Here is a 17994-nt window from a genome sequence, read left to right as displayed (position 1 = left end):
CACAGAATGAGAACAACTAATTTTAAGGATATTGTTGGGAATATATCAGTAAATAAAAGAAGCCATGACAGAAAGAAACATCATACCTTAATAAATCAGCATCTAAGACGAATAATAAATGAGATATCCAGTTCTGCTTTTATTATTCAGCCATGAACTTCTATAAACTGAGAGGAAAAAGTACAAGATATATTGAGAGTCTTTATGATATTTCCATCACTAGAGACAGCTAAGCCCCATGAGGGATAATTAGTGGACAAAAACATTGACTAACACAGCCTGACTAACAGAATATGACCAACATAAGGTCAGTACCTGTAGCACTAAATGAAGAGACATGCTGAATAATGCAAACATGTTTCAGCAACTCAGGTTTTAAGAAGGCAGATAATATGACCTTGTCAAGATAACCAGAACATTTAGCTTTTCAGAGTGTTTAGTTACTGTTGCAGAAGCAACACGTCCAAGAACTCCTGTATATCTCCATATCCCCTGCCACGCAGCAATGATTAAATTGAAGAACAAAGGAGATTTTTCCAAACTGACAGTCCTGTAGTTAAACTAAATATTTTTAAAAACAGTCCTCTAAAAACAGAGTGTTCAGTGGGTTACCTCCTGGGGTGGGGGGTGCAGAGGAAATAGTTATAGTTGTTCTGCATAATGTTTTTGTTTTCAATTGTTTCTTTGTCCCATAAATTCTAAAAGAGGAGCTCTAAAGGGTGAGCATGCAGAGAATATAGCAAGGGTTACTGAATGGTAGTGAAAGTCAGACTAGTTACAGTACCAGTCACAATAAAGCTCCACATTGAATGGAGCGTGACACACAGCAGTGACAGCAGTATGTCTACTGAAAACAAGTCTGGCACCCAGCAGAAAAAAAGAAGTTAAATGTATTTTACAAAAGTACAACATTCATTCAGTGAACGTACTATGTGTTCATATAAATAAATTATTCAGACAAAGCAGAAAGACTTAATTTTATATTAAGAAAATGTGATCATGAGGTGGCAATTACAAACTATGAGCAGGTATATACTGTAAATAATATATAACAAAAAGAATGCATGCATTGTATGAAATGTTAACTGATTCATACATTACTTGCAAGAATTTGACAAAATTACAGAACCTTACAAAAAAATCTACATTTCAGAAAATCCAACAAAACATCTTTGGGATTTTTCTAGCTGGAAAACACATTCAAGCCATGGCATATCCATTCAAAATTCTCCATGCCCAGAGACCTTACAAATGAAGGTACTGATTGAAACAACCCTTTGTTCTTGTACTAAAAGGCCTTAAATGTGTCGAACATAAAAAGAGCAGTACATGGCCTTCGATCAGCGGATTAAATTCCACTGCCGAGCACAGATATTTCTATCACTGTTCCGTAGGCTCAACCTGAGTCATTAGGATCTTTTGAGACAGCTTCTCTGTCGTCTGACAGCTGCCTAGGAAACAGCTAGTGGAGTCTGCAGGAGTTTCACACTAAAGCCAGAGAGCTTTCACAGAGAACTCAAATATGTGGAATCATAAGAGGTATATTTGCACAAAGCAGGTTTAAACAGCTTTTTGTACATACTGAAGGTACACAATTACCATCTTTTGTAAAATATCTACCAATACAAGCCTAGGGATCTTTTTTCCTTATTGCAGACATTTATTGAAGGTTCAAGCGATATCTGTTTAATTAGCAGCTTGGACTTTGACAAATTTATACCCAATTTACGTTGTGAACAACCGTCATCATCAAATGGGTTATAAAAGCCTCTCGAGGAATGTATTAAGCTTTTCATTTCATCTTTAAAACGTAACCTGAATGGTCAATTGCAATCTCATCTCAATCAGCAGCATGATCTACAACAGCAAGATTTGCAACCCTAATGTACTGTAATTTCACTTTCTTGAGAAATAATTGTGGTTATCATTCCCTCACATCAACGTATTGTACAACAAGCTGAAAGGATCTGAAATGCAGCCCAGTATAGTAACGTAACCTCAAGCAGGAAATCTTTTCACACAGATGAAAAAACACAAATGTACCATGAACATGGCTGTCAATGGTGAATACATTCTTTACCAACAGGCTTAGTGAATCCTACAGTTCAAATCCAATGTCATTTTCCACCATTCAGTGCATCTTCCATATGAGTGAACAATGGACTAATGACAGACCAGTAGTGGACAGATGAGATTTTTGTTCTGCCTCTCTTCCAAAGGACTCTATTGCATGTGCTAATATAAATCCTTCATAAACTGAAGTTTTTGTGTTTGAGCTTCTCCAATGACATGATCTGTGATCTATTCAAAGTCATGGACTTAAGTTATTGACAAGATGAGTTACTGCCTTGAGGTCCCAGCGAACCGGCCAGCGTATGTCATTTTAAAAGACATGCTCATGTTCTGGTTACCACCAACCCCAGCACAAAAGAATAAATTCAGAGTCATACCTCTCTGACAGCCTTCAAAATCGCTGGCAATCAAGAACTTGGAAAAGCCTGGCTACTCATATCACAGCTTGGACATCACTTGAGAAAAGACATACTTACAATATGTACCAGAACACTTTTTTCTATTGAACATTGAATATATCATTTATGCCAAGGTTTATCTATGCTAACTCCCATAAATATAAAATGGCAGTACAGAAACATTGATTTCACAGATTGATAGGCAATGCAAACGGTTTACATGTAATTTGATTTAGGCAGTCATGTACCTACCTTATATCCAGGTCCCAGCTGATGTATTGCGAATATCTGTGCTGGATTGAGCGCTTCACTGAACACATAGATGGCTCCTAGCTGCCCGCAGAACACTCTGTTAGCATCAGCTGTCTCTGAAGACCCCAGAAAGCATTTATCATAACTCTGAAATAAGAATAGATGGGAAAAAAAAAAAAATAAAAGCCATGTATTTATAACACAATCCCAGAAAAAAAACCCAGACTTCAAAGTAAACCTTAGAGGATGCAATTAAAAAGAATCTTATGAAATCTTTCTCAATAAAGCAAGCTTATAATTACAAGGCTTATAATTCATACTCACTAAATGAAAAAAAGAAAAGTTCCCAAGGAACGCGACAATATAAATGGGATGAAATCTTACCTATAAAGCTTTCTGGCAAATGTATGCAGTCATTATTGTTTCTAATTAATAGCTTTATTTTATGCAGCTATAAAATTAGACTTTTAATTCTGACATTTTTAAGGGCAATGTAATATAGGTTGATTAGGAAAGAGATTTTTTTTCCATTTTGGGGGAGTTTAGAGTATTTTCTTCTCAAATGTTAATGGTAAGCACTCTCACTATATCGGTGGGGTTGAGCTTGCATAAGTAAAGATGTTTGAAGGCAGTTTTCTACTGGGGCCTGTAGGGGTCAGTATTAGGCAGGGGTTTTCAGATCTTTGCAACATAATTTTTATCTAATACTGCCCCTTGTTAATTACACCATGATGACTTTGTTTTCAATGCCATGGTACTGTAGGATGGATACAATGAAATTCTAAGTCTATCAGATTTTACATTACACAGATGACATCAAAATCTGTCAAGAATGTTAAAGAGAACAACAAGCGGTCATTTCAGTGAAAGTCTCTAACTGATTCTTCCATGATCCTCCACTTTTCCAGATCCTTCAAATATTCTTACATATGTCATGACTTCATATGGATGTTTTAGTCCTCTAACCTCTTTCCTGTCATTCCAAACCTTAACACTGTAGTCATGTCTATTTCTACAGTGAAGTATCATACTGTATCTCTGAGCAAGAAGACTGTCAAGAACCAACACTTTTTACTGTTTTTAAAGAAGTCATTGATTTGCTTGTTTTTTTTTTCTGAACGAGGAGAGTGAATGCCCACAAGCACTAAACACCTCTTAAAATCTCAACTAAAACGCAGTGCGCAGTGCACCATCAATCTCAGCTCACATTAATTTTACATGGAAAATTTCTACAATACATGTGAGATTAGTTATAAAGCAGAAAATCTGACAATTTGTAAGCAAAGACTGCTTTTCCCCCTTTTTTCAGTTGAAAATGACAAATTGTGATTAATATTTTAAAATGTACAAAACATCTCCTACATTATGTGCAATTTAAAGATTAGTCATATTACTTTTAAAATAAAGAACTTGTTCTTTAAAAACATTCCTCCTTTGTACAGCAACTGTGTTAGGTTAATGTTCACAAAGGACTCAGCCCGCAGAGATTCACAGTGTGAAATGTTTTCGTGCTTTCCACTGAAGTCTGGAAAACTGTGAAGATAAACTTATATAAGACTAAGTGGACATCTGGCTATATGACACCTAAACCAGACACTGTGGTGAAAATCTGTGGCCACTGTTATGTTCTGGAACTAATAAACCAAAAAGGTTAAAAAAATTCAATGAGTTAATAATAAAATAATGTAAACAGAAAATCAATGCTGCGTTATCATTTCATTTTTTGAAGTCTCTAATCAGTTTATTAGCTCATTCCTTTTTCTTTAGGTTAATTAATACTGGGACCTGCTGATTGCTGTCTTGGAGACTCTCCATTTAAAATGACTGACAATAAATTTGTATATTTTTGTTTCAATAATCCTAAAATGAAACCTGCATCGAATGCCATAATTTAGTCCCAGTGGCATAGACACATCATTAGAAAAGAGGAATGAGGTTAGGGTGACTTTATAGGCTTAATGTACTGTATTACAGTGTGTGATTAGTTTAAAGAACAATGGACATTTTAATTTGCCAAGTAAACCAGCATTTTAGATAAACAGATTAATGTAAGCCAATAAACACAAACCCTTTAGATCAAAAGATCCCATGAATGGTATCACAAGCTAAAAAAAAAAACATTTTTCTCAGTGTCCATTTTCTGGTGCTGATGAGAATTTCAATGTATAATTTGAACAAAGCATTAAGTCACGCCCAAAGTAAAAAAAAATCTATAAACTTAAACATGTTTCTGCACCCAGCAGAAGAGAAAGTGAAACACCACAAAGCCTGCACTGAAATGGGACACTTACATCATTGGTGTTAACATGCCAGGCCATGTCACCATAAGATACGAGCTGGCCATTCACATAACACCGAATCTCACTGTTCCTCCAGCGGTTGTAGATGTGAACGATACTGATCATATACCACTGAAAAAGAGAGAGAGCAAAAATGAACACTAGAGAATTCAAAATAACATTGTTAATTGAACAGGTTACAGCACCAATAAGTCGACATGAGACAGTGGTAAACATTCCAAAAACAATCTAGTTTAGCTGTCACCGTGCGTCCTTTGGATTTTCTTTATATCCATAACTCTTGCCTACATTTTCACCACCAATCCAAGCGCAGAACTCAAATTCAAGTTTTGTTTCACAAGTGGTTTTAAAAATGTGTATTTTATATAAGAAAAGGAAGTGGAAGCAGCACAACAGTCTGAGTCTAGGCTGTGCTATACCATATTGGTGGGAAGAAAGAGAGCTTTGGAATGACTGGTCTTGTAAATGTCTCACCCCCACACTATATCCAGTATGTCCCCAAGGGGGAGAGATGTACGAACTGGTCCAAGATGAAGTGAGAGCAGCAGCAGAAATAAAAAGAGGGAGCAAAACAACTGGAAAAAGGCTAGAAGCTGCTCAGAGCCTCACCAAATAAAGTCAACCTGCTTATAATGTCTGGCCTAGCCCATCTAATCTGTTTTGTTGAGCTAAAATGGAGTCACCAGCTTGTGCAGTATGGCCAGGGAACGGAACACTGGAGCATACCCCCGGGAAAATGTACAAAAACAATGGCAGAGGTCATGTTGCAGGCATCATGACCAGGTCCTTAAGACCATTGCAGACACCATCTGCAAAGCGATCCGTGACCACAAGCATCCGCATCAAGCCACACAAGCCCTTGCTTTTTTAAAGCTGGACAACACCCAAAGCAAACATCAACATCTTGCAAATTCAGATGACAGTAGGCTTGGATTTGTCATTAAGGTTCCTCCATCACATCAGTAACGCTGCACTGAAACCAGACTTTATATTTGCCTCGGAGACAATGAAGCAAGTCGTCATGCTGTACTGTAGCTAACAGTCCTCGCTTGAAGGAGGTGAATGAGAGGAAGAGGACTAAGCTGAGCAGCTGGGTGGTGATAGTTGCAGGCAGGGCTGCAAGACCAGGTGCAAAGGGCAAACCCCTCTACAACGCCTAAAGTATGTTGGGCTTCACAGAGTCAGGAGAAGAGCATCAGTAAGACCACCGAGGCTCCTGAGTGTCTCCATGGGTGTCGCGTCAGTGCCCCCTTAACCCAAGTCAAGTTCTGGCCAGCCTCAGCTACCTGGGCGAGGGTATCTGATGTTTAAAACCTAAAATACCCAATGACTCCAGGTTACATCACTGATGAAGCACTCCACATGGAGAGATGAATGTTATCATATTACTGTTACATCACTAAAATGGAAAAATAAAACTTAACCATAATATTCTAATGGTTGCACTGGGCCATTAATTATATTTAGAACTCGGGTTACCTTATAAGGTACGGCTTTAGAACTCAGCTCATAAACATGTCCAAAAGGAGACATGCCATTTACACTGTAAAAATACAACAAAAACGCTGGAAAGGAGAACGTTTTTTTTTCCAGATAAGTAATGTAATAGTATTTATGTAGGATTAAATCTGCAGTGTCTTGATTAAGACAACACAAAAAGCTTTCACTGAAATCAATACAATGTTCTAAAAACCGTTGACAAGCTCAGTTTCTTTTGACAGTCTTTTTCTATTTAAATTAGGAGGCACAACTACATCATAAATTCACCTTCAGGGAATTCATGTAGGTAATTCAGACAAACCCTACAGCGCACAGGGAGCATCAAAGCATTGTAAGAACCTGACCTCTTCTGACATGCAAATTCGCAGTGCAGTGATCTACTTTCTGCAATCGTAATATCCACTTCATAGGCAAAACCTTCTTAACTCGTCTGCCAGGGCCAAAACAGGTAGAATCAAGAAACTGCTTCAGCTTAAGGAAGGCTGGATATTTAACGGATATTAGGACTCCAGAATGTGGATTTCATACGCCGCATATATATATCTGAGCCTTTTCTTCAGCCAACGCAAAGCTGATTTGGTCGTTTTCCCATCATCCAAGAAGCAAGTGGAATGAAATGCTTAGTTTCTTTCTCTCTACACTATGCCCCTCACTGCATTACGTGCAGGCCCTGACACTTTTAAAGCTGAGGCACAGCAATAAAATGTCACTTTAGAGGTGCCTCCCATTAATGGCTCCAAGGTGGCTCATCCGGTAAAAGCCTGCTCTTGAAATTGCGAGATCAGTTCTGCAGCTCATAGGTCACTGGGTTAAATTCCAGCCCTGCCACTCAAAGGCAGTGGTCAGGAGTTGCAAGTGGCAATGCATGATTGGCACAAAGCTGTCATGATCGGGTGGGTCATGAGTAGGACTGAGCATTTTTTAGTGAGAGCTGTGCATGTAGTCCTTTAGACAGCTGCTTGTATTACAGAGCTGCCGCATTAAAAAAAGAGGATGGCATAGTACTGCCTCTATCTGAAGCAGTGCTCAAGTTGTAAGAGCACAGCAATGGAATAAGTACTGTGGTATGGGGTGGATGACGTGAACTTTGGGCAAGGGGATGGTCATCCTTTCAGTCACTGTTCCTTCTTGAAGTAACTAACACCCTGAGCTTGGCTGGTGCTTCCCGAAGAAGTTACCATTGGGCCAGTGGGAAAGCCTCAGGAAATTGTGGAAAGATACTCTTTGTAGCTGTTTTAACCAAGAAAACATCTATTTACCAAAAGGACCACATTTTTAACAGTGTTCCCCCCTTAATTCAAACTAACCTATCAAGGAGTGCAAGCTTGCTCTCTTTTTCTGAGCTGACCTGGGAGTTTTGCTGAATAACAATAGCCTGTCCCAGATGCAGAGAATTAAAAACACATACTTCATTGCGAGTGGTACATACAGTACATCTAAGGGTAGATTTTCATACTGTAGCTATCATATTATGTCTGTATACTCTACCTGTCACTTCTTTTGATAGTAGGCAATCGCAATAAAAGGCTCCACTTTTAATGTCAGTTTCTCTACTTTTATGTTAAAATGAACACAATTTACATTTATTTTATAATAAAAAACAGTTTACATAATAGTTTAATGAAATTAGTGCTTATTAGTTTTTAGAAGTGATCCTTCTGAACCAAAAAAATACAATCTTTATTTAGATTCACAATGGTACAAAACTTGATTTCATAAACACTTTGTCCTCCATTCTGCATTAAAATTACCCATCAAAGTCCGCAGTGAAGAAAATCGGATAACATGATCCTGAAAGGGAGTGAATGATTTGTGTAGTAGAGATACAGAGAAAATGGTAAACCTCACACTTAAAATGTTCACTCTTAAACATTTACAATATGCATCTCTTGATGAATAATTTGATTTACTGTTATTATTACTACTACTAATAATAATAATTAACTTTCATATGTGAAGTGCAAACTAAATACAGAACACTAAGTTGCCTACTGCCAATATGTATACATTTTATTTCCTCTAATGTTATTGTTCATAAAATTAAATGTGGAAATCATATAAATATTCTTGATGAGTCTTTATATGAGAATTCCTCATCAACTTAATTAATATTGAGTCAACGAATGATAAAGAAAGACCTTGAACTAAACATTCTTACAGAACTCGAGACTTCAGTCTTGGAGAATGTCAGGCTATTCGCGAGAAACCAGCTTTAGGTTTCCACGACCCCTGCTTATCTGGCAGGACCAGGTGGAATTCTGTCTCCAGCCTGATAAGACAAGATGAAACCCAAGCCAGGAGAGCAGTGAGAAGAGTGAGGAGCATTGGGGAAACAGTTTGAGGGAAAGCAGGAATAACAAAGCAATTTTCATCTGCTACACAAAGACCTCCGTCTGTGGCCAGGGGAAATGGAACACACAGAATAAGATCTCAACCTTGGGCAAGTCAGTCCCCAAGGCAAGCTTCCAGCCAAACAAAGGAACACAAAAAGGGCTCAACAGATAAGAAGGCAATCTCTCGTGACTGCAGCTGGAGCTTGAACCGGAGGCGTAGTGATCTAGGCATTGCGAGAGAGCTTCCCTCAGGAGATCTGCTTGCAAGCAACAGCTTGGCGGAATGAATCCCATACGGACAACACTTGTTAATTTATGGAAGTTTAAACCAAAAGCTAAAAGAAAAACAGAAAAAACGTTGCATTCATTTAGTCTCTGAATGCACGGGATATCAGGGCATTGTATTCTGTTATTATTGGTCCGTTTCACCCACATCAAGCGGTCGTGCCACAGTAGAGCCAGCAACCACCATGCCTCCTTGGGAGGAGCAGAATTAAACTTACAAGGCTATTTAAAAAGAAAGTTTTCCCAGATGTATTCATCTCAACTACTACAATATATCTGGAACCCCTTTCTGGTTTGCTTTTCAGTAATCAAACCTCAAAAGCTCTGTTGTGATCCGCCATTTAGGAAGGGCTTTTTCTAAGATATGACCTAGTTTACATGTGGCTCTCCATTCAAATAGCTGAAATGCTGAGATGGAAGATTCTCTTGCATATTAAAATCTGCAGCTGTTAATGTGTACTTTTGATGTGTACTTTTGAGAGGATAATAAACATACTGTATATGTATATGAGTGCCTCATTAACTTAATTAATATTGTTTTAGTGTTTACAGCAACGCAATTACGAACTGAAAACTGCAATCAGTCTTTACATGAAATGAACAATTATTCCTCATTACCATCCAATGACAGCAAATTAAAATATATACTGAACAACGGGGTATGCCATACATCCTGACCAGACACTGCACTCATATAATGTTCTTTAACCGCAAGGCCACACAATAATAACCAATATAATTGGCTATCAGGTTGAAATAAATTACACCTTTAATCCTCATGCAGTTATGCCAGACATTACTTTCCTGAGGAAAACACAGAGTCCCAGGTAGGTGGGTGAACAATGTAAGCAACAGCCACATCTTGAGCCAGTTATTCCTTTAGTGGGACTCTTGAATGGGTATGATATTCAGGTACTGGGCGCCAAATTAATTTTCATTCCTATTCTAGGGCTGCATGTAATTGCGCTAGAAGATTCACTGGGGGCTGTCATCTAAAGTGGTGTTTTTGTTCTACTTCAAATGCGTTACCTTGCAATTGGCAGCTTAAGCAACAATTCTTCTGGCACCAAACTGAAGTAGAACTGTTTTTTTGCTCAGCAAAGCCAAAGCAAGACAACTAATGGATCAGATCTTAACCTATAAATAACATAGCAGGTGGTTAAGAAAGAGGGCAGAACAACAGACAGCTCCACCAACCACCTCAGCATGTTATTTCCATCCATGGAGCATTCTGAAGGAGACGACAAGTCTGCATCTGCTTCCTTTCACTGAAGATTATGAAATCTGTTCAAGCATGAAGCCCGGATTATTAGTAATGACCTTCACTCTGTAAATTTAGACACACAATAATAAGGCACGACATCAGAAATGTGGCAAAGAAGACATAACGGCTTATTTAAGGAAACAAGTTATGGTGGCCTAGGAGGAGAACTGATGGTTGCTTTAATTTTCAGCCTAGAAAAGCTGTTAGCGGAGGTTTAACCTGCTCTGCCAGGTTAATTACTTGAAATGTTGAAAGCAAAATATGAGGAATTTTTACACAGATGCCCATCACTCCTGTCATTGATATATGATGTTGATAAACAGTATACCACCTACTGTATTGTCACATAAATCTGCTTCAAACCACTATAATGGAAAATTCTAATTTCTCCTCAAATAGCATTACAAAACACAGCAGATGTGACACAGACTATGCTTTATATTAGTTATATCTGCCTGATACTCCTAAAAAGAAGTGATATATACAGTAACTCTCCAATCAGCCATATGCGATACTAAAATAGTACTTTAATCTTTAAAAGCTACAGTAATTGGGCAGTCTGAGAGTATGACATGCCTTATCTGTTTGGATTTCTTTAAACCACAAAAAGTTAAATGGCATTGTCATTGTTGACAAAATGTCATCTTCAAACAGACATTAACCAAACTAAAACGAATGTCACACTAAGTACACCTGTACATACCTATAGTAGCTCTCATGCTATGATTGGCATTTGTAATTATCATCAGCGGTATATGGCAGTATTTAAAAATTATAGGAAAGAAAGAAGAATGAAAAAGAGAAGAGGTATAATGCAGATTCTGTTTGCCATTATAGAAATAAAAGACCCAGATACATGGGGAACTGCTGACATACTGTAGTAAAAAACAGAAAAACAGTGCTCCAGCCCACTGCAAGAATGGCAGGTTTTTTTTTAATGCCAATATTAGACTATTACTATTTTTGATTCTTGTACATATTTCTGGTGTTTTTAGGAAAACGCTAGAAATCACTGGACATTTACTGTGCTCATTTGTAATAAAAAAGCATTACATTTTTTTTAATATGACAGTATGTTCAAGTACACCCTCAAGGCATTTTACAAAAGATTTAGTTTATATTCACTTATCCAAAACATAACCAGAAATAAAGGAAAATGAAAGTGAAATGTTCCATGTCAATTTGCTTAGCATACAAGCCCATTCAAACCACACATTTGACTGTACAGTACATACAGTAGCTTCCTTCTGGATACAATGAAACAATCTGTGCTGGGTTCTACTGAAATACGGCATTTACCTTTCGAGGCTGAAAGTCATATTTTACACAGTGCTGGAATCCTTTGCCTTTTGATTTCAGGGACGTCACTATCAAGCAATTGCCAACAAAGTGTGCCGAGTACCCAATGCCTTTGCTAGTGCGAAAGCTGAAAAACAAACAGCAGCAATGAAAATTAGATGATACTCAGTTATACGACCATAGGGAAAAACAAAATATTTAAGAATTGTCAATAAAAGTGGTGAAAGCTTGAGGAAAAAGATACATTCTTTATTTTATTACAGACATTTTTCATACTCGGATAAAAACCTTGAGACCTTGACAAAGCAGAAGGCATATTACCCATTTTATATTTTCACCAACCTACATGTACCTTGAGCCAGGAACCCCTATATTTTATAAACCCGTTTTATTGTTATACTGTATCCGTGTGCTCCTCAAGTCCTTAACACCAGAATTAACACCACACCAAGTCTGTAACACGCTACAGAACATAAAACCAGCAAAAGTATTAGCAATATTTGTTTCTCATCCAGAGTTTTGATTGTTTAAAATTGTGTTCTTTTTTTAAGTACACAAAACTAAAAATGATGTTTCCTGCACATCCAATAATACTTTTATAAAGCAACAGAATGGTGTTGGTATTAAAAGAAAAAACTCTAGGCCTGATTTCCTTTCCCCTGATTGCCTGTTTTTAAGAGAAGTGAGCAATAACAAATAGGAAAAATGCGAAAAGTTATTTTGTAAACAATAATTAAAGGTTTAAAAGCCAAAAACTCTACATGTACTTTTCAGATTCAGATTTCCTCCTGGATATGCACTACATTAAATTGTGGGACTAATAATAATAATAATAATAATAATAATAATAAACTTTATTTTATATAGTCCCTTTAATGGTGGCTTCTCAAACCGCTTAAAAAAACGATGCAAGTGGAAGTCGCATTTGTAAATTTGTAACGTGGAGCGGATAACGCGAAGCGGATGGAAATAGATAAATTAGAAATCAGTGTCACAGAGAAGAGAAAGGAATAAAAAAACATAAATAAGTAGATAAAAATGAAAAACTGGTGAGAGGAGCGGCAGCCAAACGCACCAGCGTTCCCTCTTGACTGGAACCGGAAATCGAAGGAAGCTGGTACAGTACCTTAGCACAGAAGTCCATGTGCTGTAAGTCTGTTTGTGGTTATAATGTTGAACTATTTAAAAAAAACTGTAAATATGCTGTGAGGAGGTTTCGTTAAGTAAACCAACCAGTGTGTAGCACAATGCTCTAAAACATACTGAAGCCTCTGTAACCTTAATTTACTCCCCTAGTTCTGTTTGGCTAATTTGCCCTTCTTCAAAACCCCCAAAAAAGCAGAAATAAAAGAAAAACATACAGAACACATAAATCATAACTGCCTGGACTCTGACATTGTATTGAGGATAAAAATATATACATAAGTGCTTTTGGAAAAATCTAAAGCACCAAAAATAAGATGAACAAGATGGTGCAGGCCTTGAGCCATAACTCTCGGCAATTTTCTTTGCCCGGTGACATTTGTAGAAGTGACAAACGTAAGGCACTTAAAGATGGCTGGGACGTACGTTCTTTTTTTAGAAATCTAACAGACTTGTAATTCGCATCAGGCACGGGGAGGCAGCAAATCATTTCTTCATCACACTCCCCGTCCTATCCTGGCCGGCACACATTTCTTCTCCAGCGTTATACCACTGCCGTGTCCCTTACAAGCCTCCCTGATAAATGACAGCAGCTGCCTGCATCAGCCACACTGCCGGGGAGCATATGGCAATTTTTCTAATTTAGCGCGCGTGTTCTCTCAGGGCTTGAAGGATCCACTCGACCAATTACGCGTACATCTCATTTCTATGGTTTATAAACAAAATTTCTCTTTTTTTTTTTGGGTTAATCTTTCCGCGCTGTACTTCTGACCGCATTGCTGCTGCAGGCCGGTGAGTAGGGAGGAGTAAATGATGTGAAGTGCCAGGCACAGAAGCATGAAATCAGCCAGCTCGCACTGATACCAGGGGACCTGCCAGGGAATGATTAGATTCCATATTTACATGGCCAACAGAGCCTGTCCCATATACAGTAAGGACGCCGCAGTCAATTCAATTCTGATGGCTTCTTCCTTTTCAATCAACAGACTGCATGCCAGCGGCACAAAGGGATTACAAATAAAATCTGAAAGGCTGATGTATGGTACTTTTTTTGATAGTGCCAGCAAGTGTTTTAAAATATGTAAATGAAAGTTGCTTCTTCTTGCTGCCCCCAGTTTTTTGTAACTGACAAGAAATGTAAAAACAGAGCGCTTCTGTATCACATCGAAAACCATTCGCCAATTAAACAGCAATGTTTGCTCAATTTCTCAACACACACAAAAAAATCATCCTTCTGCATGAACAGCTCAACTCAATTAACTCCATCTACCAAACACTTATTTGTTTGTTGGCTTCATTTTGGGAGTTTGTTCCACTTTATCTCTGCGCGTGTGTTACTTGCGTTTACTGTTTTTTAATCAAATTCCTTTTCATTCAGCACATTTGTTTTGCTGTTTTTTTCCCCCTCAAAAGTGTTTCCAAGTATGGAATACTTGATAAATTAACGGATTGTATTCCTGTGTTAGTGACATTAAAGGTATATTGATCTATAACATAAACCTTCAAATATTAAGACTAACCAGTGTAATATTGTACTTATATATGTACAGCCTATACTTTGCTATTTGCTTTATCATGTTCTGAAACAATCTTTAAACAAAACTATGAATTTAAGTGCTTTCACTATGAGTAAAATTACTCTTACTCAAAATTATGCACAGTCAATAAATGACGTCACCAGAGTGCTCTAAGTACAGCATAATTCATTTTGTTTCTTTTCAAGCTATTCTCTAACATCCCTTATTGATGCACAAAGGGGTGGCAGTCGATAAACAGTCAACTGTGAGGTTATTGATTTGAAGACTAATTACCACAAGCTCTGAAATAAGACTTTAATTTTGTTCAAAGAAATTAAAAAGTAACTTTTTTATTTGTTACTACATTGAGCTCCTACTGCAGTCTTGTGTGCCTCGCCCACATGGCATTTTTATCATTTAAAAGCTGTTGTTGAATCTAACACCGTTCTTATTCCCTTAGTACAATTTAGCAACCATGTTTCAGGAAACCCCTTAAAGAAACTTTGTTTAAATCATGGAATAGCTACAGCTTCAACAATAAAGCTATAAATAATGAAATTCAGCTACTAAAGATAATCCCCTCACTAAGGTAAACAAGGTCAATTTCTGCAGTAGTTAAAAGATGTTAAGAATCAAAAATAAGAAAACTGTGCAGATATAAAAAAAGGATATATCTTGTTTTGTGGTTGGTACAGAGTCTTCAAGGACCATTGATGTACTGTATTGTTACAATTGCACTAGATTCCTAATCCTGTTTCCAGTTGTAAGAACAACAGTTGTATTCTGTAAATATTATGAGGATATACAGTACATGTATACAAATCTTTTGGCAAGGTACAAACTGTACTTCACACTCCATTCCTAAAATATTCTAGCAGTTTTAGCTTATAAAAAGGATACTCAGGTTTAGACCTTAAAAAACTTTCAAACATCTGTCTCAAGTGCAAAATTGGATTTTATCCAAATAAAACTAAGCTAAAACTCTTATAACCTGCACATTTCTTTCTCTTTTTTTGAGTGTGGATTTGTGTTGTGGATTTTCTGAAAAGCAAATCTCAGTATGAATATTTAATTAAATTAAACATGAAAGATCAGATTTAATAAGGATTTGCAAGACATACAGAAGCATTTCAAACATTATACACTGCTGATTCCTCCATTCTCTCTCATGATGGCTTGACATTTTAATGTGTATGAAGTATATATACAGTATATTTTAGATGAATTTTTAGGCTTATTAGACTTGGTATACAAGGCACGTCATCATTTAATTTCACCTAATCTAAGTATATATAATTACTGCTGTTATGCAATATCTTAAATACTTGTGCTTACCAGTAAAGATATGGTTTATCCTTGTCTACATTAATATTATTCAGAGGATCCATTCGGAACCAGGTGTTGAGAGTAAATCCATTTTGGTAAGGCCACTTAGCAATTGGAGGTAACGCAATGGCCTGGAATAAGAAACAGATAAAACACATTATATAATAACAAAATTATTCCAAGAAGATATATTAACAATGTATTAAAAAAACTCATGGAGGTGCCCAACACATTCATTTGTGTGGCTCAAAAGGTCTACAAATTGAAAAAAACTAAAGATTTATTACAATAATACGTATGTCTATAAAATTAAATGTGCTCTCAGTATAAGCATGTACTAGGTCTTATAGACACTCACAAAAATCCATAAGGCAGACTTAATTTAAAGTGCTATTAAACTTTTTTAGCATTATTGAGAGCTGAAATAATAAAACCACATTGGTGTACAGTTACTGTAGCTTCACACATATTTATGCTTGCAAATGAATAATATTACATTTTAAAAAATCAGGCAGAGATTGCATGAAGAAAGCACTCTTTTGGTCACACTAAGTAAATCAGTGATTCATATAAAACAACAATGTTCATGCCTCTGTGAATATGAATTATAGGATTAGCAAACTAAATTGTGTTTACTTGAGCTCTTTAATCACACCTTCTCTTATTGCAATTTACCGCAGATAACCATGCATGGTATTTCTGCAGTTTTCCCAAGATTGTGCTAAGATAACTTTGCTTTGCCACACTGTAGTTTCCCATGGATTGTATCATGATTTGTCACACAATTATTTACCGTAACTTTACCATGCTTTTACTGTTCCTTATTATATTAATATGCCATATTAAGCATTTACTGTTTGCAGTTTAGGAGTAGAACTTGACACTTACTGCTGCACTGCGTCCTGGGAAGTTGAAAAATGTGTCCGGGCCATGTCTCTGTGGCATCTGATTCAAAACTGACAGCAATTTGACTGCATGTCTGGGCTAAGGAGGTGAGGAGAGAAACAATAAGACATAGTCTGTCAGAGGGGTAAAGACACAGAAAGAATGAACACCCCACAGTCCCAGAAATATAAAGGCTTCGCAATACAAAATACTCACCACAGTTGCCAAATCGATACTCCATCAATTACCTCCTGCACCTCAACGCAGCAGATCAATTACCAGGCAACCCCCCAAACAAATATCTCCTTATGGGTCCCCAGAGATCATTTGTCTAAGACCTAATGCTTCATTGAAGCACTAATGCATTGAACTACGCTGACACCTGAAACTGTATTTTCCCTAACCACTGCTTACCCAGATTCCATTCTCTCCACGCAGCATGCTGAACAGAAGCTTCAGCTCCTTGACTGTAATGCTGTAGCTGGCCAGAACTCCCAACATATCCACCAGGAGATCTGAAAGACCGCAACAAAAAATAGATCTAAACAACTCTCCTTCTCCTTGCTCTTCTCGGGTTTCTTCCACATCTTTCAAGGAGCTTGTTTTTGAGGCCCTTCGCAATTTTATCTCGCCATGCGGAAGAGCATTATCTCACTCAGAGACAGAGAGACTAACCAAAACATACGGTATTTAACAGTCCCTCTGAAAAATTCATCCTGGGGACAAAAAGCGATTTTGTGCCGGAAAAGGGTTATCGACTTCTTCCAGCAAACAAATAAAATTTACAAATCTTCAAAACAAAAAAAATACTAAGAATGTAAGAAGAAATAACCTTAAAAAAGTAATGTACTAAATTCACAATATGAAGACAACAGGGTTAATGCTAATACTATGGATCAGACATTGGAGGAGATGTAATCATAAAGTGTATTGTCAGAACTAACTGGGTTTTTTTTAGCTTTGTTTTACTGAAATGTTATTGTTTAGATATTAGGAATCAACAGTATGGCACTCCTGAGCCTCTCAATAAGGGAAGTCCCTTGTTCAGAGTGTAAGTGGAGCCCTACATTACCGATGTCAAGGAGATCAGATCTGGGCTATGGTATTAGCCAACTCTAATCCCTAACAAGATGCAGGGTGGCCCCATACTCCCGTGGAACAACAATCTCTAACTTCCTGGGTGCACTCGACCTTGGATGTATTTCTAGGGAGAGCTGCAGTCCTTCTCTAATTGAAGGTACCTCTTATCCAATCTGTTGGAGAAGTCTGCTGGGCTGGTACGTGTGAAAAACAGCACGTGCCTTCAACCAGTCAAGGTTGTACAAGGATTGTAGCTGTGAAAGAGATCACTAATTGACCATTCCAGAACAGGGAGGGAAGGTAGTAGGGGGAGTGCAAAATATTAAAGCAATCGCCAAT

The 17994-nt window shown here is 37.4% G+C and overlaps 1 protein-coding gene across 18 annotated transcripts in view; it reads right to left on the bottom strand.

The window, feature by feature from the left end:
• The window catches only part of nbeaa (neurobeachin a), a 354854-nt gene that overhangs the window by 234236 nt on the left and 102624 nt on the right, over window positions 1–17994 (bottom strand). For all 18 annotated transcript variants that reach the window (XM_015341879.2, XM_069190158.1, XM_069190159.1 and 15 more), the window contains exons 3-8: window positions 16990–17090; window positions 16579–16674; window positions 15700–15821; window positions 11705–11831; window positions 5015–5134; window positions 2724–2870 (exon numbers count right to left, since the gene is read on the bottom strand). In XM_015341879.2, coding sequence (XP_015197365.1) covers window positions 2724–2870; window positions 5015–5134; window positions 11705–11831; window positions 15700–15821; window positions 16579–16674; window positions 16990–17090 — 713 coding nt within the window. The remainder of the gene's footprint in view (window positions 1–2723; window positions 2871–5014; window positions 5135–11704; window positions 11832–15699; window positions 15822–16578; window positions 16675–16989; window positions 17091–17994) is intronic.

This window comes from Lepisosteus oculatus, chromosome 5 (genome assembly GCF_040954835.1).
Source record: "Lepisosteus oculatus isolate fLepOcu1 chromosome 5, fLepOcu1.hap2, whole genome shotgun sequence".
Classification (NCBI taxonomy): domain Eukaryota; kingdom Metazoa; phylum Chordata; class Actinopteri; order Semionotiformes; family Lepisosteidae; genus Lepisosteus; species Lepisosteus oculatus.
This window is presented reverse-complemented; position numbering and strand designations above follow the sequence as displayed.